General features: G+C 53.3%; 2 protein-coding genes across 11 annotated transcripts in view; both read right to left on the bottom strand.

Annotated features, from left to right (window-relative positions):
• Positions 1–17,850, bottom strand: part of IL16 (interleukin 16) — an 87,673-nt gene extending 69,823 nt beyond the window's left edge. Inside the window, exons 1-5 of one of the 4 annotated variants that reach the window (XM_019743500.2) lie at positions 14,486–17,850; positions 13,816–14,042; positions 9,562–9,637; positions 7,447–7,628; positions 3,006–3,120 (exon numbers count right to left, since the gene is read on the bottom strand). In XM_019743500.2, coding sequence (XP_019599059.2) covers positions 3,006–3,045 — 40 coding nt within the window. In that variant the 5' untranslated portion in view covers positions 3,046–3,120; positions 7,447–7,628; positions 9,562–9,637; positions 13,816–14,042; positions 14,486–17,850. The remainder of the gene's footprint in view (positions 1–3,005; positions 3,121–7,446; positions 7,629–9,561; positions 9,638–13,815; positions 14,043–14,485) is intronic. The other 3 variants (XM_019743499.2, XM_074317683.1, XM_019743503.2) reach the window with 3 other exon arrangements.
• Positions 17,851–20,670: 2,820 nt separating this feature from the next.
• The window catches only part of CFAP161 (cilia and flagella associated protein 161), a 60,488-nt gene continuing 53,221 nt past the window's right edge, over positions 20,671–27,937 (bottom strand). For 4 of the 7 annotated variants that reach the window (XM_074317688.1, XM_074317687.1, XM_074317690.1 and 1 more), the window contains 4 exons: positions 27,211–27,295; positions 23,681–23,839; positions 21,591–21,664; positions 20,781–21,249 (listed from right to left, as the gene is read on the bottom strand). In XM_074317688.1, coding sequence (XP_074173789.1) covers positions 21,054–21,249; positions 21,591–21,664; positions 23,681–23,839; positions 27,211–27,295 — 514 coding nt within the window. In that variant the 3' untranslated portion in view covers positions 20,781–21,053. Of the gene's footprint in view, positions 21,250–21,590; positions 21,665–23,680; positions 23,840–27,210; positions 27,296–27,937 lie in introns of all 7 variants that reach the window. The other 3 variants (XM_074317684.1, XM_074317685.1, XM_074317686.1) reach the window with 1 other exon arrangement.

Genomic DNA, 27,937 nt, shown 5'->3' with positions numbered 1-27,937 from the left:
TTTCTGTATGTGTGAGCAATGCCTGTAATAATGTTTTGGAAAAATGTAATCAAAAGCAAGCTAAAGAGTCAATAATGTGGAGAAATGTCAAAAATCAGTGATGACACAAGTGTCTACTGTGGTTTTGATAACGTTGTGGGAACTGAGAAGTTACCCATAAGCCAACCCCGAGTGGGACATCAGCACATGAACCGGGATGCAGGTGGGCAGGTCACCCCGGCAGGACAGCATGCTAGGAGCACAGCTTACAGTGACCTGGGGGTGAGCGCCACCTGCCTCGGTTGGTTGCGGGGAAGATGGTATGAGGCCGTGCCCACAACGGTCCTAAATCAGAGCCTGGTGTTGAAAGGCCTCAGGAGGAAGGAGGGGCTGGCGTGACAGCTGGATTTCCAGGGTGCACACCGGGGGGGCTGGCCACCAGGTGTGGGGAACAGAGTCAAGGGCTCCGGATGGCTTCCCCCACCATGAAAAGCTCACTCCCTGAGCTCGCCAGTCACCATGATTATTTTTAAAAAGACGCTGCAAGGAAAACAGACGGGTGGGAAGTACTCTTGCAAAGCTCAGAGCGTCTTGGTTCAGCTGGTAGGATTTGAAACGGTTCCTTTTCCATCCCTGCTCCAGGACCACACGCTGTTCCCCGTTACCCAGAGCTCGCTTCCCAGCCCTGGCTCCCACTCACTCCCACACGCCCTTCAGAAAACAGCGTGGACAGCACCTCCTCAGGGAAGCCCTCCTGGTCCATCCACGAGGTCCGTCCCCGTGAGGGCACCCAACCCCCTTTATTTTTATTAATATTTCCGTGTGAGTGAGCATTTGACTAATGTGTCCGTCCCTTACAGCCCGGAGCCCAGCACTGGGGCAGAGAATGCTCTAAACAAATGGTTAGCTGAGAATGAGTTCCAACTGTTTGAGAAAGTGACTTCACTCTTTGTCTATTGAAAATAAATAGTAAGCGCGTGGTGGGGCGGGGAGGGCAAGCAAATAGATCCAGCTACATCTGTGTTTGTCCCGGGCAATACTGTATGGCTTTTAACTACCAAAGATGTCTGGCAACACCCCATGTGGTGGTCCTTTCTCCTTGGAAGGAGTCGTGGGGGGAGGGGAGAAGCGTACAGTGGGATTCTCCTGGAACCCCGTCCCCACTGCCCTGTGATGAGGTTGCCCCCCATCCCCTCCCTGCTGACCGCTGGCCATGGGACTCACAGGGTCCCCAGGGATCGTGTGCATTTTCCAACAGTCAGAATGTAGGCACCTGTGGAGACCCTGTGACCTGAGTCTCACTGGGGAACCTACCCCCACCCCAAACCGTCACAGGCTCAAACTCTGCGCTTCTGAAACAGGCGAGCTGGGAGGGTTCTTAGAGGCCCTCTCTGCTCCCACAAGCTTCCGTCCACTCTCTAGACAAGACAGTGAATCCCAGACATGGAAAGGGGTGAACCCAAGGTCACCTGCTATGCATGGATTTAACAGGACAGCTATCCATGCATTTAATCCCCACTCTTCCCTCAGCTGAACTCAGAAAAGGACTCAGCGTTATTGAGTGATGCTGAGGGGTGACCCCAGAGGAGCCCCTGATACCAGGCGCGCATCCACAGTGGCCATGGGTCCTGTGACAACTCACAGCGGAGCGTCTCCACGATCCGCCCTCAGCTGAAGCCTCGCCCCGGCTACGCTCTGCCCGGCGCAGCGACTTGCCAGGACATGGCACAGAGCCCCATGGGGGCACTGGACCAGACGCTCCCCTGTCCACTGCCTCCCTTGCCCCTCACAGGGGTCGCCCCCAGGGACACTCAGCAATGACCTTCTTATACACACATCTCTGGCTCAGAGTCTGTTGCCAGGGAAACCGACTGATGCAGCCATGGACAGGAAGTGGCCAGACCTCTCATGAATAAAATGGTTTCAGGAAACGGGGGGCACCTATAAAACCCAGGTCACGTCCAGCCCACAAGGACGCCTCAGTGGAAGTAAACGCACTGTGTGGTCTGCGTCCGAAGGGGGACATTCTCAATGCTTGGCCCACTTTCCACAAGAGGGAGGCCAGGGCTACCTGGGCCCCACGTACACTCTCCCCCGAGCCCCGTGCCCCGTGAGGGTTACTGTGCCCCGTTTAGGGGTGCTGGCCTGTCTGCACACGCCGTTTCACACGCCTCCTCTCAGGCCTGGCTTCTACAGGCCCGGGAGGTGGGGGCAGAGGAGGAAAGGGACACCTTTCCTAAAACCGATGAGCCTGCTCCTCTCAGGGCAGGAATCCGTCCCAGGGGCGTTTTGGTCTCCGTGCTCCACTGCCTTCCCCCGGGGTTAGACATGGCTGAATGGGACCTGCCCCAATGGGTCCCTGGGTTCTGGCCATTCCTCCCCCATCTCCCAGGGCTGAAGAAGTCAGAATGCGCCCTTCACTTGCCTTGTTCTCTTCTTTAAAGAAAACCATGTGTTTACTCTCTTATGCCAAAGTTACAACAGCTGACGGTTTGCCAGTGTTGACTTTAAAAGCTGGGCAAAGGGGTTAAAACCCTCCCTGATGCCTGTGTATGTTTCTGCAGTAAACGGAGGAGGAGGTTTTAAAAACCGTCTCATCCGCGGGGCTGTACCTGAGGGTACACAGAGCCCCCCCCACCCCGCGCCGCCCCGCCCAGGACACAGACCTGGGAGGCTCAGCGGGTCCTGCCCCCCAGCCCCCAGGACCCCAGCTGTGGGGACCCCGTGGGCTCAGCATGTACACCTTGCGCCTGCCCTGCTTTGCCAGCAACACTCACAGAGGAGATGAAGGGCAGAGAAAGCCGCTGCCTGGCCAGGGTCTTTCTCACCCCCTTGGGGGTCCGGGGACCGCCCGCCACCCCCGCCCAACAGCCTAGTGAGTGCTCAGCCAGCCTCTGCAAGGACGACAGACAGACGCACACGTGCACACTCCACGCGGGCGTAAACAGAACTGTGCTCCCCCTACCTATGTGGCTTCACACCCTGCACCCACCTCCCACCAGTCCCCTGAGAAGAAGGCCACTCACCACTCTGCCTCCGAGGGAAGATCCTCTTCTGCAAACTCATCCTGAGGGCCCTGGGGCCGGGAGGCCCCTCCAAGCCGATTCAGAAGTCCTGCGTGATCCTCCGCAGCTTCTCGGGCTGGGAGTGTTTGAATAGGAGTTAAAACTACAAAGTAACTCCCCGTTAGAGCTGCTGCCCCCCCTCCCCGGCAGGGAGGGAGGGAAAAATCCCTTCCCTCTGCCAGCGAGTCTTTAACGGCTCAGAGCGGCCGCTTCCAACTCCTGCCCTCCTTGCAAAGCAATGTGTATAAAAGCCATGTTATTTCACTGAATCAAGCCCTCAGATCATAAGCTTTTTCCTGCACCGCAAACAGAAATGTAAAACCTCAAACTTTCCTTTGGACTCGGAGTGTGTTGAGAGGGCAGAAGACAAGCCTGTCTAATGTATGGAGACTTCACTCACTCAGCTGCTTAGATCATCCCAACCACGCACCGCTCCCCCCACCCAGCGTTTTCTTCTTCTTTTTTTTTAATGAGTTCTGGTGTGTTTATGTAATTGCGAGGGACAAATACAACACCTCAAATCCTTGCCCAACATTGAAATGATTCATTTTCTCCTGCACACACACCACACACAAACACAGTGCCTGTTTAATCCAAGTGAAAACGCCTTTCATGAAATCTGCAAAGGGCTGGGGCTGGGCCACTCATGGTGAATGCAGCCTGTGTCCCCAGACGGGCAGTCGGCGCGGGGAAGGTGGAGGCTGACTTTAATCACGGCAAACAGAAGGTGCCCCGACTGCCGCCCATGTCAGGACGAGGCGGGATGAGGAGCCCTGAGCCCGAGCCCTGGGGAACTGGGCTCGGGACTGTTTGCAGCCTCATCTACCCCATTTCCCCGGCTTGCCTTTTCATACCAGGATCACTTATTTTTAAACTTGGACAAGGCAGACTATTATTTTAAATGACCAATTTGATTGCCGGGTTAAATAAATCCTTGGATTTCCCACCGAAAAGACCAAAAGGATATACAATACATGGGCAGAGTCAGAGCTGAAAACTGGGGCAAAATGTGAGGGCTGGGGACACCACAGTGTGAGACGGGATGGAACGGAAAGTTTGCTGTTCCAGGAAAACTAGTGAGACAGAGCCGGGTCCGGTTTAAGTCACCTGTTTATGCATCACCACCTAAACATACAACACCTGTCACCTGCCAAGTGTCCCAGGCCTTCCTGGGATGTCCCTCCATGATCCCTCCACGCTGTGGTTGCCTCGGGTTTCTCCACCCACGTCATTCCCACTTCTAATGACGTGGGGGGCCTCGAGGGGGTCAGGTCGCAGGCTTCAGTCACCAGCATTTTGCTCAAAGCACCGCCAGGCAGGTCACTGCGACCCTGATCCACACACACGAAACAGATTAAATTTGAAGAATGACACTGAGGGTTTGTTTGTTTTTCCTCCATGAGCTTCCCAATATCCATCTGGGCTTTCCAACATCACTGTGTTATCCACCCCCATTCAGGGAGGAGCGAGAGCTTTCCATTCATACCACTTAGAGGATGATAAAAACACGTTTTAATTTAAAAAAAAAAGGTTTTCTAAGTCAAGTCATTGCCTTTGGAACTCCTAAGTAGACTGTTAAATCAACAGCAAAGGCTGTAATTTTGAAAGTCATGGCGTTTGATCATATGAATCAAGCCTTTGATAAGTTATTATTTGGGCAGTCGGCCCTCCAAATATGTCCACATCCTGTTGTGGGAACCGTGACTACGTTATGTTACACAGCGAGAGGCAGTTAAAGTGGCAGAAGGAATTAAGGGTGCTAATCAGCTGACTTTGAAGGAATTTTCTGGATTCTCTGGCCCAATGTAATCCCAAGGATCCCTGAGAATGTGAGAGGGAGGCAGAAGAGGGCTCAGACCCAGAGAAACTTGGAGCTACGCTGCTCGCTTTGATGACGGAGAAAAGGGCTCTGAGCCAAGACTGCAGGTGTCTCCAGAAGCCACAGAACTCAGGGAAGTGGAGTCTCCCCGCACGCAGCTCCAGAACGGAATGTGAACCCTGCTGACACCCGATGACAGCAGGCGAGACCCAGGCTGGACGTCTGACCTCGAGAATTGTCAGAACATAAATTCGTATTGTTTTAAGCCACTGCTTTTGTGGCAATTTGTTACAGCAGCAATCGAAAACTAATACATTTGGGTTTGTTTACATTTTGTTCCTTTAATGCCAAAAGCTTGGTTTTGATTACAGAGAGCAAAGCCTGGAGGATTCAAAGCACAAAATTTATACCATAAACCCATAGATTTGGGAAGAACATATGATGATAAAAGAACAGTGGTTTTCTCATCCAAAAGGAGATGAAAGGCTGCCCAGCAGAAGGGAGGATGGGGTTACTTTAAAATGACAAAATCAATTTTCCGTCATCTGCAGAAATGGGGTCTAAGAGTTTTAAGTTCAATTACAGAGACATAAGAAAGGCTGCATGTTTATACATGATTTTTTCCCCTGTGTATAGCCTACTAGCTACATGTCCAGATATGAACAGAGGCTATCTCTGGCTAGAGGATTACGAGTGCATTTTATTTCTTTTACTCCGTATTTCCTAGTTTGTTTCTTCGGGGGAAAAAGGGAGGAAAAGTATATGTACACATGGGAAGCCCTAGTCCTGGGCAGGCCCGAGCACTCCCCACCCACAAAGGCGCCTCTTTCCCTGCGCCGGCGACTGAGAGAACAGCTGTTTGTCACCCAAGGTCTGCAGCAAAGGATGGGAGGGCCTCCTCTTACTGGTTAAACCCCCTGGGGAGAGATGCAACCTTCGGCACCCATGTTCCAGCTCTCTGTCCTCCTCTCGGCTCTCCTGCCCCCACCAGCAGCGCCCCCTTGCTGGCCCTGCAGGGCTCAGGCCTAGGACTGAGCGCTTACTGAACCCCCACCCACTCAGGAGGCCCCCTGGACTGTGCTCACGTCAGGGGGCTGCGTCCTCTTCCTTGGCTGGCTCTTGTGTCCCCCAGCCCATCAGCGTTATAGACAGACACCTCCCGTTGCAAAGTGGGTGCTACCCCATCGGGAGCTGATTCTGACCAGGCAGCCAGCATGGCGGAAGCTTAGAGGAGCCGGCTGCTGAGCCCACAATGACCCGTCTGCTGCGGATGCAGGGTCAGTGTGCCTGCGCCGAGCCCTGAGTCTTCCTCCCCCTTCCCATGGGGTGGCCCGGCCGGCCATTCCCGCTCCCGGTTCTGCCGAGCGGCCCTGGCGCCTGCCCCTGACCATACATTCCGTCCCATGTGGCGCTCTCTACATGGAAACTGGGTATGCAGCCTGCCCTGCTCCATTCTTCCGAACCACAGCTGCCGCCCCCCCAGGTTCCAGCACAGCCTCCTTCCCTGGTGGACAGCGGGGACCAAGTCCAGCTCCCCCAGTCCGGCTCCCACCATGGGTCTTGCTGGTCCCTGGGGCCAGGCCCACAGCAGCCCCGGCGGCACTTCCCACAGCCCACTTCCTCCCGTTTCCCTCTCCCGGGCCGAGCTCCCTGCTGATGCTGTCACATCACATGTAACCCTTCAGAAAGGGCTGAGCCGTGGCCTGCGAGCATCACCCCAAGGTCACAAACCTCTGAGGCTCGCTCTCCCTTCCGCCTCAGGCCCTGACGGCTCAGCACGTGGCCTGCTCAATGGATGGTGGCAGGTCAGCGCTGTCTCTTGAACTTGGCCCCTTCCCACATTCTCACAGATGGAGCTGCCACACTGCATGGAGGGACATGTGACAGCTCGCAAGATAGTGACCTCGAGGGAGGCTGGGTGGCTCAGCGAGAGCCCGTAGACTCTTTTCCTGCCTAACGAGTAATCATTAGCCTGAATGCCTACATTCCCCACGATGGTAAACGCAGCTAAAAATCAATTTCCTTGTTCAATCAACCCACTCATTTCTACATGTCCACTGCCTCTAAAATTTACTTTAACACTCAGAAAATTACAGAGACAGCCTATTGTGCCAATGTATGGTGTTCAAAATGCTTTATAATTTTTGAACATTTATTTTAAGGACAAACTGAACCTCCTACAACATTCAAATAAGGGCAAAGCACAGACTGGTTCTCTAACCTAGATTTTGTAATCCTAAATCCCAGGAAAAAGTCCTGAGATTCGTCAGGTCATCTGTGCTAGTGTTGGAAACCACAACACCTGCTTACCGATGAACCACCTAACAAAGGCATTCAATACTCAATGTCCGCACACATTAGAAAGAACTACCCTATCCTGTGTCACCATGTGATCCTATCTATGTGCCCATTTCACAGATGTGCAAGTGGAGGCCCAGAGAGGTTGAGGGACTTTCCTGGACCACAGAACTAAGAAATAATGGAGGTGAGACACCCAATGTTTTTATGGAAAGACCAGACAGATGCCCACCAGTTTCTCAATCAAGAACTCAATGGATAAATGTGTCAGTGAAAAGGACCTACCCACATGTCCCCAGGTGGGAAGGTGGTGACCTCTGGTGCTCACTCCAGGCCTTGGGTGGGCATCGTTGTGGAACCAGGAAAGTCAGCACTTAGGGCTCAGGGAGGCGCCAATCAACGAGGTCTGCAAGCTTTCAACAGGACCACATCCCTTTCCTCAGACATGTCACCTGGAACATCAAGACCTAAAACAGAGCGATATGAAGTCGTGGTTGAAGCAGGGTGACGCGTCTGCTGCCTGGGCCCCCAGTGCTCTGCTGAGCGCATCTGGAAAGCCCTGGCCCACAGCAAGCTCCACATCACACACGGGGACGCTAAGTCCCAGAAGGAGCAATGACCTGCTCAAGGGCAAAGGAGCACAGCACTGCCGAGTGCTAGCGGCCACCCAGGCCAGCCACGCATCTGCCGCCAGAAGCCCAGCCCTTGGTGAGCCGTCTGTGCCCAGGGAGATGAGTACGGGAAGCCCAGAGCTGCCCTGCTCAGTCTCCTTTGTCCATGGGAGAGTCCAGGCAGGGAGACATCCCAGGAAATCGCAGGGAGAGATAGGACTTGCTTTGTCCATCTTTCATGCACTTGGTACTTTTGAAAGCACATCCACAAATACCTCGTTTTGAATTTATCATAAGACATTTTCTTCAGACCCAAAGGTATAAGGGCTTTATTCTGGAAGCTTTGTCTTGCTTTACTGCAAAAGTTTTGCTTACGTATGTGTGTGTGTACGTTTCACATTATGTGTGTATACACACACACGCACACACATTGCTCATTATTTACCCATGGCCAATGCACAAAATTGCACAATTCTAAGTTGACTGCATACGTATGAGTCCCAGAAAGCAAGCACAGGCCGCAGGGAAGACACAATAGCATCTGGCATCAGGAAGTCAGTGCCAGCAAGAGGGCTTCCTGGGCACCACGCTGCGGGGCACCAGCACAGGGGACTCGCGCACCTGCCCTCTGGTACCGCCCTCTGTCCCTGCAGGCCTGGGCCAAGCTGGCTCTTGGTGTACAGACACACCGCAGTGGTGCCAGCACGCAGGAGGCTACTTCCGAGCCAGCCCCCGCTCCTGCTCCCTAGTCAGCAGCCCTGCCCCCGGGGTCCCAGCCCTACTCCTTTCCTCCAACCTCTCCCCAACTCAAGACTGACCACGGGTGGACTGAACCCAGGGACCCCCAGACTACAGGGCCTCTGGCTTCACTCCCTGCACGACAGCTTGTCTTCTTTCTCTCTGGAGATGAGGCCTGCTTACTCTGCTCTGGGAGCAGACCCTTTGCATCAAGACACCAGCTGCCGGCTGTCCTGAACGAGTTTCACATGATGGTGTATGGTCCTCCAGACCGGGCTGGACGTGGGAGATGGAGAGAGTGTATGTAACTGTGATGAACAGCAGTGATGAGGATAACGTGGAAGGTGATGGTGGTGATGATGGTGATGATGATGGTGATGGTGTCGGTGATGGTGGTGATGAAGGTGGTGATGATGGTGATGGTGACGGTGATGGTGGTGATGAAGGTGGTGATGATGGTGATGGTGACGGTGATGGTGGTGATGATGGTGATGGTGACGGTGATGGTGGTGATGATGGTGATGGTGACGGTGATGGTGGTGATGAAGGTGATGATGATGATGATAGTGACGGTGACGGTGATGGTGATGGTGGTGATGATGGTGATGATGATGGTGACGGTGACGGTGATGATGGTGATGATGATGGTGATGGTGACGGTGACGGTGGTGATGGTGATGAAGGTAATGATGATGGTGATGGTGTCGGTGATGGTGGTGATGACGGCGATGGTGATGGTGATGATGCTGAAGGTGGTGATGGTGGTGATGGTGACGGTGATGGTTGTGCTGGTGGTGATGATGGTGATGGTGACAGTGATGGTGCTGAAGGTGGTGATGGTGGTGATGATGGTGGTGACGGTGATGGTGGTGGTGGTGGTGATGATGGTGATGGTGATGATGCTGAAGGTGGTGATGGTGGTGATGGTGACGGTGATGGTGCTGAAGGTGGTGATGGTGGTGATGATGGTGGTGACGGTGGTGATGATGGTTACCACTTCCTGAGTCTTTACGTGTGCCGGGCACTGTACTAATCACTTCACATTCATTACCTCTCTTAATCAAGGTGGGCCGCGGTCAGCATCACACGCAGAATGCCTCCACTGAAGCTTGGTGATCTCCTCCAACCTAGACAAAAAGGCAGGAAGAAATCGACATGTGGCCATGTGGCCGGCTAACTGACCATGGAGGCTCAGCCAGGACTTTTGCAGCACAGGGAACAGGAAGCACAGTGGCTCCGCAGCAGCCCTGGCGAGGGCCCAGTACGCAATGGGCACCCTGAAGGTGGTGAGGGGCACAGGGCGGACCTGGGTACTGGAACCAACATAAAGTCCCATGGTAAGCCCTGGGGTGACATGTCTTTGCTCTCCTTTGAACTGGGGGACACAGAGGGAGCCCACCACTTAGGGGCCGAGCGAGTTCCGCTCTTCTTACATCCAGTCAGTGTGGGTCCAGTTTGGTGACGAGCACTCAGTGGCTCTCCTAACTTCTCTACCTCCCTCTGTCTTCCTCTCCTCAAAGGCATCCTCTCCTATGGCCACAGAAATCAGATCTTTCCACTTGCTACTTAACCCCACTCTGAGATTCCACATAAATGATCCGATAAAATGCAAACCTCTGAACAGGGATGTAAGACCTCCATTATGTGCCCCCCCACTCCCCGTACACCCCGCAGCCTCCCCTGCCTCAGACGCCCTGCTGCTGGCACCCGCTGCTGCTCACCTCCTGCCCCACTTCTGACCTAACGCGTCCTCTCCTTCTCAGCTCAGGCAGCACCTTTCTAAATCCCGTTTCCTTCGAGTGCCCCGGCCTCCGGGGTGACCCGTGCCCCTTTCCCGCACTAAGTGACATCCTCAGCCTATTTCTCATGCTGTGCTTCCTAGTGTCCTATCATGACTTGTTTGTATGTCCATCTACCCCACTAGGTTGTGAGGACACTGAGGGCAGGACCTAGGTCTCATTCCTCTGTGTCCGCTTAGCTAATTCAGCGCCTGGCATATGGCAAAAACTCAAAGTCTTCTGAACTAATTAAGTCATGGAACTGGTGAGTGCATGACTGGGACTGCCAGTGCCTAAACCAGAGAAGCAGAGAGAATGGCTGCAAGGAGGAGGCGGGAGAGGAATGCGGTCTGGACAAAGAGACTCCGGAACATCTGTGGGCCCCAGACAGGAGAGGTGCCTGGGGGGCATGGGATGGAGAAACTGGAGGTCGAGAGAGATCTGGGCTGGGCACAGAAACCAGAGTGTCATCGGCGTATAGAAACAACTGGAAGCCAAGAGTTCAGATGGAAAATAACCTAGAAAGTACAGTAAGAACTGTGGGCTCAGGACGAAGCCTCAGGAAATCCCAACATTTAAGGGACAAACAATGGAGGAGATAGCCGACATCAGGGCAGAGAACACACTAAAGAAAGATAAAAATTAAGGAAGTTCCAACACAGAAGCCAAGGGGAAGGGAGGGTCCGTTTTGCATTCTGTTTAGTCTTTACTGGCTTTGCGACAAAACCAATAAACCCCAGGAACCTCTGCTGAACTCATTTGGCTCCCCATCTTGCTTGGAGGAAGACTAGCTTTCAGCACCCCCTGGAATCAAACAGCTGTCGTTTCTAGGGTGCTAAGGAGGGAATTTGGCGGGGGGGGGGGGGGGAGCAGAGGGACCTAACTGAGGACCTGGTTGGCAATTCAACCAGTTTCCGAAACCTAGTGCTAATTTGTGCAGCCCCGAGCCCTTTCCCCATAAATTGAATTCCCTGTGCATCTGAACGAAAATATAATCCACGTGTTCATGATTCACTTGGAATTTATGTAACCAAATGTTGGGCTGTAGCTGTTTGATGTCCGAGAGCCCATCTGAAGACTCTGCAGCCAGAAGTAGTGAGTTGCCACGGAGATGAAAAGGAGAGAAACGCCGGCCAGCCCCATGCACAGCCCCGGCCGTCAGCTCGGCGTGATGGGTGCGTGGGGAAGGCGGAGACGGCCAGTCTGCCCATTAGTAGATCAGACCCACGTCCTGTGTCTCAAGCTGCTGGCATCTGATACTGAGCAAGACACAGCAACAAACAGCGACGCCTGGACAGAACTGCCACTTATGTAACTATTTGGTTACTGTTGGACATTCAGACGATCTCTGATTCTGATGTTATAAAGAAAGCTGAAATGAAAATCTCTGTCCGTAAATGTTGGCCCACATCTCTCTCTCTTTCCTGAGGATAAGTTTCCAGAAATAGAATTACTGCATCAAAGGGGATAACCCTGCTGTTAAATGGCATTTCAGAAAAGCTGCACTAAGTTACGCTTCCACACCCAGTGAAGGAAGTCGGCTTTCTCACTGCACCTGCCAAGCACTGTGCATCATCAGTGAAACAATCCAAGAAACATCAGGCAGTTATTGAAGGCAGTTTTCAAAGCCCATCTTACATGGTGTGGGAGGCTATTAATACTACAAATATAAAACTGTATAACTGAAAGCCAATTGCGTATAAGCATAAACTCTATTTAAATCATGACATAGATGGGACGTTTAGTACATCCGCCAGAATAGCAGTTTCAGCTGCAGTAACAACACTGTATCCCCACATCTCGGAATTTTAACCCAACAGAAGCTCATTTCTCACTCAGAGTCTGATGGTGCGAGTCCGGCCACCGCGCAAGGCAGCAGCTCCCAGTAGGTGCCGCGGATCCGGGCGGCCTCCTCCTGTGTCTCCAGGGGAGAAGCCTCACAGCCCCGGCCACTCGCAGCTCACATGCAGTCAGCATGTGCTTCTCTGGGTCCAGAGGACTCTTCCAAGAGCAGGCACCAGCAAGCTTTTTCGGAAGGTGAACATGTTCAGCTTGCAGGCCGTAAGGTCTCTGTTGCAATCACTCAACTCGGCCATGGAGCCCCCCGAGCCGTCCCAGTGTGTGCACGGACGGGCCTGGCTGTGTTCCAATCAGACCTTATTTACAAAAACAGGCAGCGCGCGGGACCCGGCCAGTGGGCAGGAGCCCGCCAACTGCTGATGTGAAAGTCCCAGTCAGCGGCCCTCTGTGCACCGCGGGCGCTGTACGGCCAGCAGCACAGCCACAGCACTGCATTCAGAGGGGAGGGAAATGGGGGACACCCAGTTGTCTGGCCCACAGGAACTGAAATCCCTGGAGGATGCTCCCTGATTAGCCCTCATTCTGCTCTCGGGAGGGCGCCTTGCTGACGGCTCTCCGAGGACACATTTCAGAAGGCGGTCTCCTGGGCCACATCTGAAGTGGGCTTTGGAGAATACGTCCTCCTTGGGGGCTGCTTTCTCAGTCTGTCTGCTCCCTGTACGGCTGGGATCTCAGGGTCTTCACAGGGTGAAAGACCTCAAATAATCACACGCTTTTGTAGGATCTTTTCTTCTTCTTTCTTTTTCTTTTTTTTTGCTTTTCAGCAGCATGACTCTCAAACTCAGTAGTCAGTCTCGTCTTCCAGGAGCCACACCCACTGTTCTTTCAGGACTTGGTTCCCAGATCTGCTCTCTCGCTCTAGTCCCTGCCCCTAAGCCTTTCCCTCAGCACCGCAGGCCTTGAGACGTTATAGCTGCTAGAACACTTAGCAGTAGGTATTAGAGCCACACCTGTCATTTCATTTTTGCCTTCATCCCAAGTGGGCGCCACACCGGACTCTGACATTTGCCGTTGGCACCTCAGAGTCTCTCTTAATCCCATTTCTGATGATGCGTTCTACAGGCAGCCGGTTTTCCTGCTTTCATTTCTGCACTGTCTCCCGTCCCTCTTATTCCTCTTGGACACTAGTCAGCCTTCTCTGTGCTCATCTCTTCCCTGTAAACAGCTTGTTACCCACACACGGTGCCGACCAGCACGCACCACCAACGTTCTGTTCCCAACCTCTTCCCCTGGAGCCACAAGGAGCCAACGTGACGTCCGAGTCATCACAGGCGACTCGTCTTATAGATGTTTCCCCAGCGCGTAGCTGGCGCTGACCGCGGTCTCCAGTTTCGGACTCGGTTCCCTCTCTGCCAGTAGCCTAACCAGTAAGCCAGTGCCACAAAGTTTATGCTTTCATCGCAGCAGCATTGTACGTCTACCACCAATTTCCAAATTAGTCAGAACAAGCGAGGGTACCCTATGGTCACCAACTACCCCAAAATTCAGTGGTTTAACCCAGCAAGTCGTCCCTCACATAAAGTCTGCCAGGAGCCTGGCAGCGTCCTAGAGCATGTAGTATACATGTCAAGGAAACACACTGAAAATGAACGGTATTTCATTTTCCTGAATTTTTCAAATTAAGTATGTATTTACTTTGCAATCAGAAAAAAACTACAAATACTTACGTCAACAGGCAATTCAGTTCAACTGACTTTATCCTTGGAAACGTAGGTTCTCTGTACGGGCCTTTCCAGAATCTTTTGAGACTCTACACTAGAGCACAGGCCCTTCCTTCGATTGGGTTGGCCTTTACGGGGTGCAGTCTGCCTGCCCCACACCGTTTGGACGGGATAGCAATACTTTCTGTTAATGTGCTTTTTTCTCCTCCATGTCTGCATCCATCCTGTGCTGCCTGGAGACGGGAGGCAAGGCAAACAGACAAGTGAGTAGGAAGGAGAAGCAGGCCCTTCAGCTTCTGACATATCCCACAGGATTGGGGGGCGTCCCGCCCCCCTGCAGTCTTACGAGTTACATGTGTTACAAGGAAGGCACTGCCCATTTGGTTCCCCCACATTCTTCCCTTGCTTGGCAAGCAGGTCTGGATACTGAATTTCTTAGTTCATTCCATAATACAGAGAAAATGCCTCTGGCCTACGAGGGACACTGCGGTATAAGGTGCTGCCCTAGAGGGAGAGGGCGCCCTGAGAAGCAGAGGAAGTGGAGCCCCCACCTGAGGTCCCACAGGGTAATGGACAGGAGGCGCGTTCGGCGCGAGAAGGGACGGGTGTGGCATCTGACCCTGATGACTTAGGGAAGTTGAGAACAAAACTTTAGCCCAACTCGGGCCCGACTCACCTGCCAGGTCCACCCATCGGGAGCTCAGCACCTGCACAGCCCGAGGGCAATGCCATCCCGATGCCCTCAGGCCAGCAGGATCCAGGGAACGGGCTGTGAGTCCCCTTCCTTTGCTGTGCCCGTGACCCGGAAGTCCCAGTCTGTGGGACAGGACAAGCAGAAGAGAGCTGAGAGTTTGGCCGGAGAGCTGCAGGGACGTGGCCCATACCCGAAGGCAGCAGGCCAGGGCCAGCGCCAGCGCCCGGAGGACCAGGTGACGATCCCTCAGCTGGGAAGGATGAGGACGTCCCGAGCAGCCCGAAGCACAGACAGGGCACTCTCGCTCCGGCCAGACCCCCGTCGTCAGTGTCCACGGCACGTCTGCGGGGGAGCTGGCCACCCCTCACAGCCACCGGTCCAGGTGCGCCGGGTACTGCCACGCACACCTAAGAAGGCTCTCCCACGTCCCAAATGCCATGTCTGGGCAGGAGAGGGCAGAGAGCAAAGAGGTGAGCAGCTGACGGGGGGAGGAGAGGAGAGGCTGGCCTACAGCCCTCGTCTTTGACCTTCCTTTGTCCTTGCAGCCGGGACTGTGTCCTGCTCATGTCCCCTGTGTGGCTGCAATCACCTGGGACCCTCACCTGAGGGCTTTCACCCCGCCCACTCCATGCGACAGGCCAGAAAAGCCAGGGAGCTGGTGTCCTTTGAGCAGATGGGAGGTGAAGACGAGATGTCCCCGCGTGCCCAGCCCACAGGTGAGGAGACTGACACTCATCCTGCCCTTCGGGTTCTCAGTGGGCGGATCCCGGTTGTCCCAACACCACTTGCTTGACAAAGCGCCTTTTACAAGGCCTTCCTCTCCTGTTTCACGTCACGTCAAATAAACTGCGCTCAATCTTTGTCTCAGGTCTATTTCCCGGGGGCCCAGACGGGACACCTCCTTCCCGCGCCCATCCCAGCAGCAGAGCCTCTTCCTCCCCGGCACAGAGGGCACTCTACTGTGTCCCCTTCCTTCCATCCCCAGCATGGCCTCTGTAATGTTCCTTCCATGAAGAGGAGAGGACGTAGAACCAAGAGACTCCCCCAGCTCCCAGCCCCCCGAGGCCAGGTCCCAGCCCAGCGATGCCAGCAGTCCCCCCGGCGAGCCAGGCAGCGTCCTGGGATGGCAACTCACAGGCCCTGGCACTTCAGTTCAAGGGTGGTGCTGCTTCCTGCCCGTCTGTGTGGGAGCACGTCCAGGAGACGTGAGCAGATGTTTGGCACACGCTCAGCCGGTTCCCATCAGCCAACAATAACACGGCACAGAGACAGTGCGGGAGAGACGAAGGGTGGGGCCTCTGCCCAGCTGCTGGGGACGGCCATGGCAGTCACCATCTCCACTCGTCAGGGAGGAGGGTGGAGGGTGTCCAAGTGTGACTTGCACTTGTGAGCGGTGTGTTAGAGCACAGAGCACACGGTGCCAGGATTGCAGGGTGCAGCCGGGTGGGTCCACCTGTTACACTCGGCTCCTCAGGCAGAGCCCACAGCTGGGCGGCCTGGGGAGCTGCGGGGATCTGGCTATCAGGAAGGGAAGGCCTGGGGCCTGGTGGCTAACCGCGGCCCACGCCCCCTCCTGGACACACGGGGGCATGTCTGTGCTCTGTCCACTGAGACGACGTGTCCCCACATCTGCTCGCACAGGGCTCCAGACCTTCCGCTTGTCCAGAGCTGGTACCTCGGACGAGCCCCACACTCTGTCCGTCCACCCGTCTGTCCGCCGGGCTTGCGGAGTGTGGCAGGCGACGGAGTGTCCGAGTGTGTGAGGCAGCCTGTGGCCCTGCGTGGGCACGTGGCAGCTCCCAGTCCTGCTCGCTGCTGCCCAGGACCGCACAGCTCCTGAGCTGAGGGCTCCCCCGGCGCCTCCCTCTGCTCATCCAGCTGTGCCCTGAGGCTGGGCTCCTGCCCCCCGGGATGGCACAGCCACAGCTGTGACGTAGAACTGCATGCACACCTAGGGTCACTCCCATCATGCACTGCAGCGTCCCTCGCTTGCCGTCTTCCAATTCCATCCAATCCAGCAAGATGCTCGGAAAACCTCTGCCGTGCAGACAGCACCACTGGGCGGCCACGGGCTCCAGCCCCGGACCCAGGTCTCCTGGCTGCCCGGCTGAGCGGGTCCACACTCGGGAAGTTCCTCTTCCTGTCTCAGTTTCCCCTCCTGCCAAATTCAGAGAATCACGGGACCCGTCTCACAGGTCAGACGTGAGGATTCAACTGGTTAGTACATGAAAACGTGCTTGGAACAGTGAGCGACTGGCACGAGCAAGCACTCCATAGGGAAGGCCAGGCGGGTGACGCTCTAACACGGGGACGCTGCTCCACGTGTGTCCCCGCCCACGGGAGCTGACAGTCACGCCCCACAGACAGAGAAGCGAGCAGAGCGACAAGTGCTGTGACAGAGGGCGTGCGGGTTCCGGCTGCAATGCTGGGCCAGCGCCCTCACCCGTAAGAGGGAGAAGACAGGTACACTTAGTAGTATAAACCCTGAGGGGCAGAGGTGGCCGTGATTTCACACAGACACGCAGCTCACAGGCACGTGAAGGAGACGGAGACACAGAACACAGCAGTGCCAGGCAGCACTCGGACACGCACATGCCCACGCCTGACGGCATTCCTGCGACAGGACAGGCACGTGGCCGCCGGCTCAGCGGACACAGCCTCCACCTGCACAGCCAGCCCAGGACTTGGGTCATCTCCTAACTGGCTTTTCAACCTGAGGAAATGGGGGCTCCAAGAGGCACAGCGACTTCTGCGTTCACACAGCTAGGAAGTGACCGGTCTGACCCCATGGCCGGGACTAGGACCGTTGTCCCCTCCTGCTTCTGTCTAACACATTTTGTCATTTCAGTCCATCTTCTAACAACTCCAAGAGGAAGCCAGTAACCCCTTAGAGAAAACTGAGGCTTGGTGAGGCGACCGACTTGAGCAAGGCTGGAAAGCGGCCGCTCGGACATCACGCTGCCCTCACTGGGGGCGGCTTCGGGGCCCAGGGTGCTCAGGCCGGGGTTAGAGTACAGTTTCCTGGGGAGAACGCCAGACTCCAGATGGAAGGGCTACAGAGTCCCAGAGGGGCTGGATTCTAACCTGAACTCCCCTTGGCACGCCCCTCGGAACGCTGTTAAAGCAGCTCTTACTTTTGCCTAATGCACTTTCTTTTACAAGGAAAAAAATGAACTGATACCCTGACCACAGCATTTTATAGATTTTCCCCTCTTAAAATGCACGTTTTGAAAACTGGAAACTCCCTAGTGTTTTGAAATTAAGTTCCACAGCTGGGCCAAACTGCGAAGCAAGGACTGATTCGGGTTTTTCACAGTGACCTCTTGTGGCCACACCAGACCAGAGCAGGGCCGACTCTGCAGGAGAACCTGGGGGCTTCCGGGAGACCTCAGGCCTCTGAGCCTCACCCTTCACGTCCGCTCTCCTAGGCACAGCTGTGATGCAGTCCCTGTCACCCGGCGTGGCGCCATGGGCCCTGCCTCTATCTCCTGTGACGGGTGTGTCCCTTCTCTCATCTGGGCCGAGTTCCCCCCTGTAACACAAGCAGGTGAGGCCAATGTGACAGACACTATGGTTCTGTCACTGCCTGCGGTCAGAGAAAGGAAAAAAGGGCATCTCACTGTCTTCCTTTGAATGGGCTTTGAAATGCTCATCAGAAACGTGAATCCTTTCTTTTATAATTATCAGTTCAAGTCTTTGGTTTTATTTTTCTACTAGGTCTTCGCTTTCACTGTTGGCGTTCTCTCTATATTAACCCATTGCCTCCCTTACCACGTAGTCTCTCCGTAGGAATTAAGCCAGCGATTTAGGCAGGCTGTCCCTATGCCAGGTTCCCTGCCTCCATCCCTGCCCCCCTCCCCTTCCCTCCTGCTCTTCCTCCCTCCCCCTCCCTCTCTCCCTCCCTCCCTCCCGCTCTCCCTCACACCCTCCCGCCTCCCCCACCACTCTCTAGTCCATCCCTTCCTCTCCACACCTCCTGACACAGCCTCAGTGCAAAGCCTCATCACTCTCCCCAAGACCCCTCAGCCTCCCTGCTGCTTCCATGACAATCTTTCCAAAGCAAAACCATGCCACTTTCCTCCTCAAACTCTTTCAAAGGCTGACCATCACCTGCAAGATAAAATTCAAATTCAGTAACTTGATACACACAGCCAGCAGTGATATTCCAAATGGTTAACAAGCTGCAGTTTTTTCTGAGTATCACTGGGAACCCACCAAACAGAACTAGCTTTGGCGACAGTGCTGGGCAAGGTTCTGGGGGGAGGGGGAGAGGCATTAACTCTTTAGTTGCTGGGTTGTAGGGAAGGCCAGAGGTCCCTCCAGGGAGGTGCCACAGTTGCAAAGGGCGCCCCATGAACAAGGGGCAGTGGCTGCCTTCTAACCAGGACGGAGACACCCCTGTATTTAGCCCCAGGGCAGCGCCTGCCGGGGACCCACCCTTGCTGAGTCCCTGCCTCTCCCCACTGCTCCACATGCCACACTCAGGGCCTCCTTGGCTTGGAGTGTCAGTGTCATCTCCGGACAGCCTCCCCGTCCTGTCCCCGTGCATGCGCGTCTGTGCGTGCGTACTCTCCTGTTCTCCCACGGCACTCCTGGGAGGCCCCGTGAGCAATCACACTGCTGGTCTCTTCCCTCCCCAGCCGCAGGGTCTCTGCTCCTCTCACTGTCCCCACCACCCTAGCAAGAGAAGCAGCCACGGGAACTGATCGGTAAACATTTGCTCAACTGACCAACAGTGAACCTCAGGGCTGGGGGAGCCCGTGTCCATGCAGCAACAGGGACTCAGTGGCATCGTCTGTAACCACCCCACCCACAGCACACAGTGGCCTCCAGTCTGTCACTGGACGCCTGCCCAGTAAGTTCTGAGCGTTAGCTACACACACAGACACTTACAAATGCTTATGTCTATACATCTCACGCATATTAAACTCTTATGTACACTGAAACGAGCGTTTTGAACAGTGGAAAACACACATGAATGTATTTTAAAGCTTAAAATAATGATACAGACAGGAGAGCTAAGCTTCCCTCTTCCCTCCATACCTGAGTGGGCCATCCTGTCCCCACACTGGCGGTCACTGCTAAGGGGCTGTGCTCCCCCGGCACAGGTGTGTGCACAGGTCCACACGCTGCCTTGTCCCCCAGGGCCAATCTGTACAAAATCCGAGGTTCCCACCAGGCTGGGCCAGAGCTAAAAGCTGATTACGTATCAGTATTACCTGGAACCCACCTTGGAAGGCACAAATTCTATCCTCTACAGGAAAAATGAACGTAAATGGGAGAAAAGCCACTACAGCCCCTGTGGGGAAGATCCAGCAGGCCTAGGGCTGAAGTGCTCAGAGGGCACATTTCCCCCCAGGACACAGACACTCAGCGAAGTCGAGACATTTCAGGTTGTCACAAGCAGAGGTGCTCTACTGGCACCTGGTGGGCAGAGGCCAGAGGTGCCGCCACACAGCCTGCAACGCACACGACAGTCCCCAGCGACAGGGAACAAGCTGGACCCAGAAAGCATAGCAGGGCCGAGGTGGTTTGGAAGATATACAAGGTCGACTGGTCCCGCCCAGTGGGGCTATTTCCGAGCTGTGTGACCTTGAGCCCATCACTTACCTTCTGCAAGCCACGGTGAGACCCACTGAGGAAGGCCTTCCCCATCCATCAGTCATTGCCAACGTCGTCCAGGTGAATCCAACGCCCAGCCAAGCCCGGGAAGCAGCGCCCTCACCCCAGCAGCCGTGATGGCACACGGCTGCCTCCTTGAGGAGGGTCGCCCGGACCTGCTAGAAGCTACATCTATTTAAAATGCATTTACATTACCTCTGACTTCCTTCCTGCCTCTCAGGACATTTACATACACACCAGCCTGAGAGCTCACCTTCCCCTGCGGGCTGGGTCTCTTCAGCCCATCAGGGCACCTTACCCATCATAGGTTCCCGGCAAAGAAGGGACAGATGGGCAAATACACGGAAGGAGATGTGTATTTTGCCAGAAACTTTCTGACCACGGCGCTGCCACAACTAGTGTGTCAGTTCCAAAGATAAGGTAGTGATAAAGAGATTCTGCAGTTCAAAAATCATTACAAAATAATGTGTGACTGGTCAGGTAGAGGTCCGGGCTCTCCTAAGCCAGAGGTAGAAACAAACAAACGACTAACAACAAAAAAAAAACAAGGGGGAAATGTTGAACTCCAAGGTAAGGCCACGGCTCCCAGCTACACACTGGTGATTTCTGACTCAGTTGTAGTCAGCGGGGACAAAGGGTGGTGCCAAACACTCGGTGTGGTCCAACAGCTTTATTAACAGAGACAGCTTTAAAAGGTGACATGTGTCCCTACACAGGATCCAAACAGGAAGCTGAGCTCCCAGAATTTCTGAGCTATTCCCCTTGGCTAGTTTTCTGTGTCCTAACCACCCCCGCCCCCAACCACTAATTCAATAATCTTCTCATAGCCTTTGTTTCAATATTGGGTTCAGAGGGCTCTATGTCTTCCTTAAAAAGACAACTGGAGATTTCGTGAGAAGCCACTCTGAGTGGGGGCGCACCTGGAGTGTCACTGGGCCCCCAGGTGAGCCACCTGCTCCAGGGCGCAGGTGTCCTCCGCAGGCGGTTTGGGCAGGTCCAGCATGGTGGGCGAGCCCTTCCTGGGACTGCCAGTCACCAGTACCCAGTGGTTCCGGGGCCGCTCCACTCGGTGGGAGTCCAGGTGTGTATGAGCAGCGACCTCTGCTTCCTTCCCAAAGCAGGTCCTGCGGAGGAAAACAATGGACACCGACTGGGAACGGAGCGACAGCCCTCAGCAAGCTGCTCGTTCACCTCAGGAGCACCTCACCGGGCGGACTGCTCTGTGGAGCCCTCGGGAGGGGGGTCTCTAACCCACAGCACGTGTGTCGGGATTTTCATCCTGTGTGAAGGGCGAGGACGGTGGGAGGACCCCATTCTGACGAAAACCCTCTTGGGGCCAAGCACGTGTCTGATCGAAGGGGCTCGGTCACTGCAGGATGTTTCCCACCATCGACGCTCCAGCATCAAAGGGCTGTGTGTGCTGCCACCCTCTGCAAACGGGCCTCCCCCGCGTGGCACTTCGTACCTTAAGAAGAGATGCCGGTGGACCGCCAGCCCCCGACCCGTGTGGCAGTGGCTGATGAGAACTCTTGCATTTGCCTTTAAAGATAAAGAAAGTGTGTTCTTTGCATTATGAGTTAAGGCCTCCAATTCCTAAGAGCAAAAACTTGTAAGTATACTGTATATTCATTTAAATTTAGTTTAAAAATACACACACACACACACACACACACACACACACACACACCCCTAGAAGCCAAACCATAACGGGCTGATTAAACACATTGATGCAGACACACGATAACACATTAAGCCGTCATTTAATCATATTGGAGATGATCTTTGACATGAGACATAGTCAATGGAAATTTAAGGGGAAACAATGAGGGTAAAAAAAAAATTAAAAAATTTAATAAAACTAAATGAAAAAACATGCATAGAAAAACAAATGATAAACAACAGTGGCTTCCTCTGGAGGGTGGAACGAGTGGTAACTTTTAAGCTATTTGTTGTTTTTCTGAATTTCCATAAGTAAATATATGTGATGTTTATAATCAGGAAAAAATACATATTATTTCAAGATCCTGACCCATGTAACACAGGGGCTGTGTGAGGAAGAGAGAAGCAGCCCCTGACGTGGAGAGCCGGCCCGGCCCTCAGAGCCAAGCTGCCCTGCTGTTCTCCCGTGGAATGTACTCGGTCTCACGGAAAGCCATGGCACAGGCCGCTGTGCATGACTCGCCATGGCAGCCAGGACAAAAACAAGACCCTCTGCCGTCACGTCTGCACACACAATACAGGAGCCACAGCAGCCAGCGCCCGCCTCTCCCGGCTAATGTGAGCGACGGCTGCTGCTTCACCAGGGACCGGTCAGCCGGGCTCTCTGCAGATTAGATGGCACCCGATCACTTCCTGACCACGCGTGATCCAGAGCGAAGCCTGCTTCCTGGGTCCCTCCCTAAAATCGCCCCACCAGAGCCGAGTCTCTAATACTTCCTTTCTGACACCTTCCTCCTGAGGTGCCCCAGTGTCCCCCAGGGTGTGCGCTCTCCAAGTAATGAGGCACGGGCTGCCCCCAGGTGCTGGCGGGGCCTCTGGCTGGAGCACGGGGAGCTCGCACAGGTAGGTGTTGGGTTCTCATTCTGCAGGTGTGCCCGGGTCTGAGCGAGGCTCAGGGACCTGCCTCAGGCTATGGAGCAAAGAACCCCTGTGCCTGCACCACTGCTCCCTAACAACCCAAGGACAACAGAACAATCTGGGCACGTGGCGAGAGCCGGCCACTTTTCCAATAAGCACTAAAGTGTATGACCCACCTAGTCCTCGCAAAGCCTCACGAGGCAGGTATGCTCACCTCCACCTGACAGGTAAGGAAACAGACACCGAGAGTTCACACTGTGGAAATACGAAGCCGTTCCACGGAGAGCGAGGCTTGGCAGAGGCCAGCATGCGTCACTGTGGCCCATGAGTACATGGTCCCTGCCGGCAGGACCTTGTGAGCTAGGCCCACTGCGGAGCTCGGGGGACACGCACTGTGCTGGGCAGGTTCAGTGTGCGTGTCACCAGGGTCCCTTCCTGCAGAGCCCCCACAGCTGGCCCAGCCTTGAAATCCTTCCCACTGTCCCCACAACTTCTACCAGCTCCTCACCCCCCATCTGCCGGACGCCTCATGACGGGAAGCAACAGCTCTGTGCCCACCTGCCCTCATCAGGGTGGCACCTGGGTTCCCGTTCCACAGGGCCCAACGTCCTTAGAAAACGTTCAGCGGTGACAACAGGAATGTGCTGCCCCACGTCGTCACCGCGGCCCCTGCGTGGCTGTCCCTCTGTCTCCTTCACTTCCCCACAATTTGCTGTCTCTTCAGAAACCAGGGCTTTGCAGAGGCCGGGAAGGAAGCAGTGCCATCATGCTTATCGTCTCGGGCCAGGTTTCTCAGCCAGATCTCAGGGGCAGGGCCTGGGCCTCGTGTGTTTATAAAACTGCAGCTGAGAACCCCCGATGCAGGCTGCTGCCACAGGAAGAGCAGCACCTCTGCCACGTGAGGCCTGGAGTACACTGTCTGTACTACAGACAGGAGCAAACCATCCGCGCTCGCCAGCGGCAGGGCCCAGGGCTCACCGGGACGGGGAAGCCTTCGTACTCCAGGCGGAGCTGGGGGTCCGGGAAGGCAGCCTGCCAGCAGTTCAGGTAGGAGACCTCATCCGTCAGGTACACTTCCTGGAGCCACGACCTCTTAGACGACCTCAGCAGGGTCCTGTGGTCACTTGATAAATATAACTGAAAATGACAGCAAGCAGACGGACTTCGTTACACTACTGGGAAAGCTGGGAAATAGGAAGTGGTCAGCTGGCCGGTGGCAAGCGTGTTCAAAAGCAGTTCCCCACACCCTGTTCCTGCCAGTAGCATGAGAACGCTCAGCTCTTCTCCACCTCAGAAACGCCGACTCGGCTCCTGCATCACCACTGCGGCTCCCTCCTTGGGACGCAGACTCCGTACCCCGCTCTCTTCGCGCTCCCGCCCCTGCTCCCCTCCTCCTCCTTTTCAGGGCACGAGCCCGTATTGGTACTTTATTTATTATAAGTAATGTTGCATGAAGCTCGCTGCAGGAAGGGAAGTGCTCTTAAACCCAACATGGTCACAGCTGACATTCCTTTCTAAGCCTGCGGGGGCACGGGGGGGGGGCTACACCCCTCTGGAAATGACATCCACACTGGGAATTTATTTAGGCAGCTATCTGGCTGCCCATGCCTTTGCCAAGAAGTCCAAATCCTGCTGAAAAGTCCGAAATGTTGGTTCCTCATTAGCTCTTGACCAGTTCACCTTCACCCCGCACCTGGAGGTCATTTTTGACAGGTTTTCATAGGCAAAGCTATGCCACAAGGTGCTGTGGGGAAGGCAGAAATGAGTTACTGTCCCCAAGAAGTTTCCTGACTTGCAGGACTGATGACTGAGTAAAGCTGGGAAGCCCCTGGAAGCCCCTGGAAGGTGTGGCTGTCCAGCAGGGATGCCCAGAGCTGCAGGAGGCAGACGTGGCAGCACACGCTGTCCCAGGGGCTCAGGACAGCTGTGGCGGCCTGGTTGGAGGCACAGCCTTGGGAAGGAAAGACAGACAGGCCAAAGTACTTGGTGCAGGGAGTCATGGGACCTGGCGAGGAGCTGGATGTGGTTGGGAAAGAGATGGGTCCAAGGTGCCCTGTGGCTTTGTCCCTGGGTTATGGGGAGAATGGCAGGGCCGTTCCGAGCAACCAGAAGACCAGGACTTCAAATGGCAAAAAACATCTATGTCCAACCCCAAACTCTGCCTTGTCAATGAGGAGAACAATCGTCATAAATCAGGAGCCAGGCTGATAAATCAGGAAGACCACAGTCCCTAGGTTTGTCGTGAGTGCTCGGAAGAGTGAGCTAAATCAAACCTAGGCACACAAATGAGAGTATTAGAATTTGAAGAGAGAAAACTGCCATCATGTGAACACAGAATGACTGCCTACCTCCCAGTCCTAAGAGAATCAACTGAAAACTATTCACATTGGTACGAGTAAGTGATGTCACCAAAGAGGAATACAGAAATCAATGGTTTTCTTATATTTTTGTGGTAACCGTCATAAGGACCTCCCTACAACAGCATCCAAAATAGAAGATGCAAGGGACAGCTTTGACGAGACTGGTGTCAGATTCATGGGAAGGAAACCACAAAACTTTACACAGAGATACAAAAGACTAATCGAATCAATGGAGAGACATCTCAGAAAAATAAATATTATAAAGTCACGAAATATGTGAATTACTTAACATTTACAATGCCAATCAAAATACCAACTGACTTTCCCCCTAAACACAGGGGCAGAGGGATTTGAAAAACATTATTACATTTAACTGAAAGATTAATTCTTAATATAATTCAGACAAACACGTGCAATGAGAGGGAACTAGCCCTAGTTGCTGTCAGAGGATATTCTAAAGCTAGAGTCCTGGAATAAAAATGGACAACTCCAGTTCACAGGATCAAAGCAGGACTTTCAGAAAAAGCACGTTGTATATCCAATAACCCAGTGTATGCTAATGGGGCAGCATGTGTCAGTGACGAAAGGAATAACTATTCAAGAAATAACACAGATACGACTAACCAGTCCTTTGGGGGATAGTCAGGTGTTTACATAAAACCCGTTATCAAAATAAATCCCAAATGGACTAAAGACTAAACTGAAGCAAGAGTTACACTTTAGACATGTAGAAGTTAGTACAAGTTTTTCTTTCTATCATATCTTCGGAGCAGACTTTAACAGGCTCTGAGCAATGGAAGAGATTGCAAAGAAAAACTGTGATAGATTTTACTCGAAAACATATTAGAACAACTACAATTTAAAAGCTAGTAGCAAATGGGAGGAAGTATTAGCAACAAACACGACGAAATTCTATGATCTATGGAAGAGCATATATGTAAACCCAAACTGACAATCAGGCAAAGAAGGGTGATTCACGGGAGAGAAGAGAAGAAGAAAAGGAAGAAAGAAGAAAAACGAGAGACAAACAAACAAATTGAAAGAAATTATATCTGAATCTAGTACTTGTAATTTTCCCTGTGTTTGAAGTCTGTTCTCCCTCCCTTCATAAAAGAAAAAAAGCCAAATGTTATTGTGCTAATTTCTGGATAAGAAAGACAATGATGATCTACTTCGCTTTTTCAACAGTTTGGTATTTCCTCTAATTTCTACATTTTAAATCAGGCTGCAGCTCACCATCTGTGGTGTGTCATAGTTTAATTGCCAGCATTAACTTTTCTTTTTCAAAATCTATAATAATAGTGCCCCATCGTACAATAACGGACTCTTGGATTCAGTGAAAAATGCTGTATGGAACCGGATCTGCCCCTTAGAAGCTGAGTGACTTGGAGCAAAATCACTTAAGCTCCTTGTGCCTCAGTTTCCCCAGCAATAAAAGAAGGGGTAAAACAGTCCCTATTTCACAGACTTGTTTGGAGGGATAAATGAGTTAACAGATGTGAAGTGCTTAAGCATGTAGGAAGGTGTAATAATCCCCATTTTATAGATGAGAAAGACTCGAAAAGGTTAAATAAATGACCCAAGGTCCCACCCCACAGGTATGCACCACAGCTGGAATTCAAACCCATACTTACCTGGTTCTGTGACACCTCAGAGGCAGAGGTAAGGATCAAAGGTGCAGCTGATTTGTGGAAACTTAAGCAGCTCATATTGTCCTTCTCTCGTATGAGACAGAAGTTGACAATAAAAAGTCAAAAAAAAAAGAGAAAAAAAAAGCTGCCAGATGACAAACCTTGCTAGCATTGGGTACATTAAACAGATGTCATATTATTGTTACATAATCCAATCATTTAACTTACAAGTGGAGGTGATATAAATTTTTGCTTTTTGCCGGCTGCATTGCAAAAACAAAAAAGGTTTTTCTCCCTTACTCTTTAGCTTTTAAGGGTGCGTTTTTGAAATCTGCAAAGGTAGAAGGAAAGAAATGGCCCCCAATGGCCTGTGCCAAGCTGCGCCGGAACCCTAATACTGCCGAGATGGCTGGAGCACGTGCCTGTAGGGTCCTCTGCCTACTTCAGTAGGTGGCCGTATCAGTCCGCATGGAAACGAGTGACCAGCCCCAAGGAGACCTGTCACCCGACCACTCACCATCTTGTCTTCAGATCCCTCTGTCATCCCGAGGCGGAAGCTCTGCCCGTATCTAAGGACCTGGCCCGGGGCCTCTCCGTCTGCACTGTCAACAGAGAAGTACAGTGGGCTTCTGTGAGTCTGAACCACTCTGCAGCTCTATTGTGCGTGTGTGCAAGACGTTTATCACTTCCCTGCTACTGAATCTTCACGTATCATACCTGAATTAAGTCCCTAAACACAAGGCCTGCTCTTCCCGACTTCACATCAGGCCAGCAGCCTATGCCCTGCCGCCCTGCACAGAGCATGGCGCTTTGTCAGCCTAGAGCGGACGGAGCATATGCTGCGCTAAGAACCTGGGTTGGGGCGGTGACCTCTCTTGGGAGAACCAGGCTAACACGTATGTAGACATGTCATACAATCTTCCCTCTCAATCCTCCAGGAAACAGAAGTTGCCTTCATGTAAATTACCTGCACTCAACATAAATCTAAAGCAAGGACTTAGAAGACCGGCCGTATTCCTGTAATACAAACTGGCTATCGTAACTTAGTGACAATCAGTCACAGCCAAGCAAAGGTGGCATTTTCAATTATAATTACGTATCTGTTCTCTAAGGATTTAAATGCTCGTTTCCAAAATCTCCTCAAGTACATTTCTAGCAGACGATGAATTGTGAGAGAGCAAATCCCCATGCCATGCCACCTTGCGTTCAACGACTATGTACTGCTGGTGTAAAAACAACCCTGC

The sequence above is a fragment of the Rhinolophus sinicus genome, linkage group LG13, assembly GCF_036562045.2.
Source record: "Rhinolophus sinicus isolate RSC01 linkage group LG13, ASM3656204v1, whole genome shotgun sequence".
Taxonomy (NCBI): Eukaryota; Metazoa; Chordata; class Mammalia; order Chiroptera; family Rhinolophidae; genus Rhinolophus; species Rhinolophus sinicus.
The sequence above is the reverse complement of the archived record's forward strand: the minus strand, read 5'-3'. Positions and strand labels throughout refer to the sequence as shown.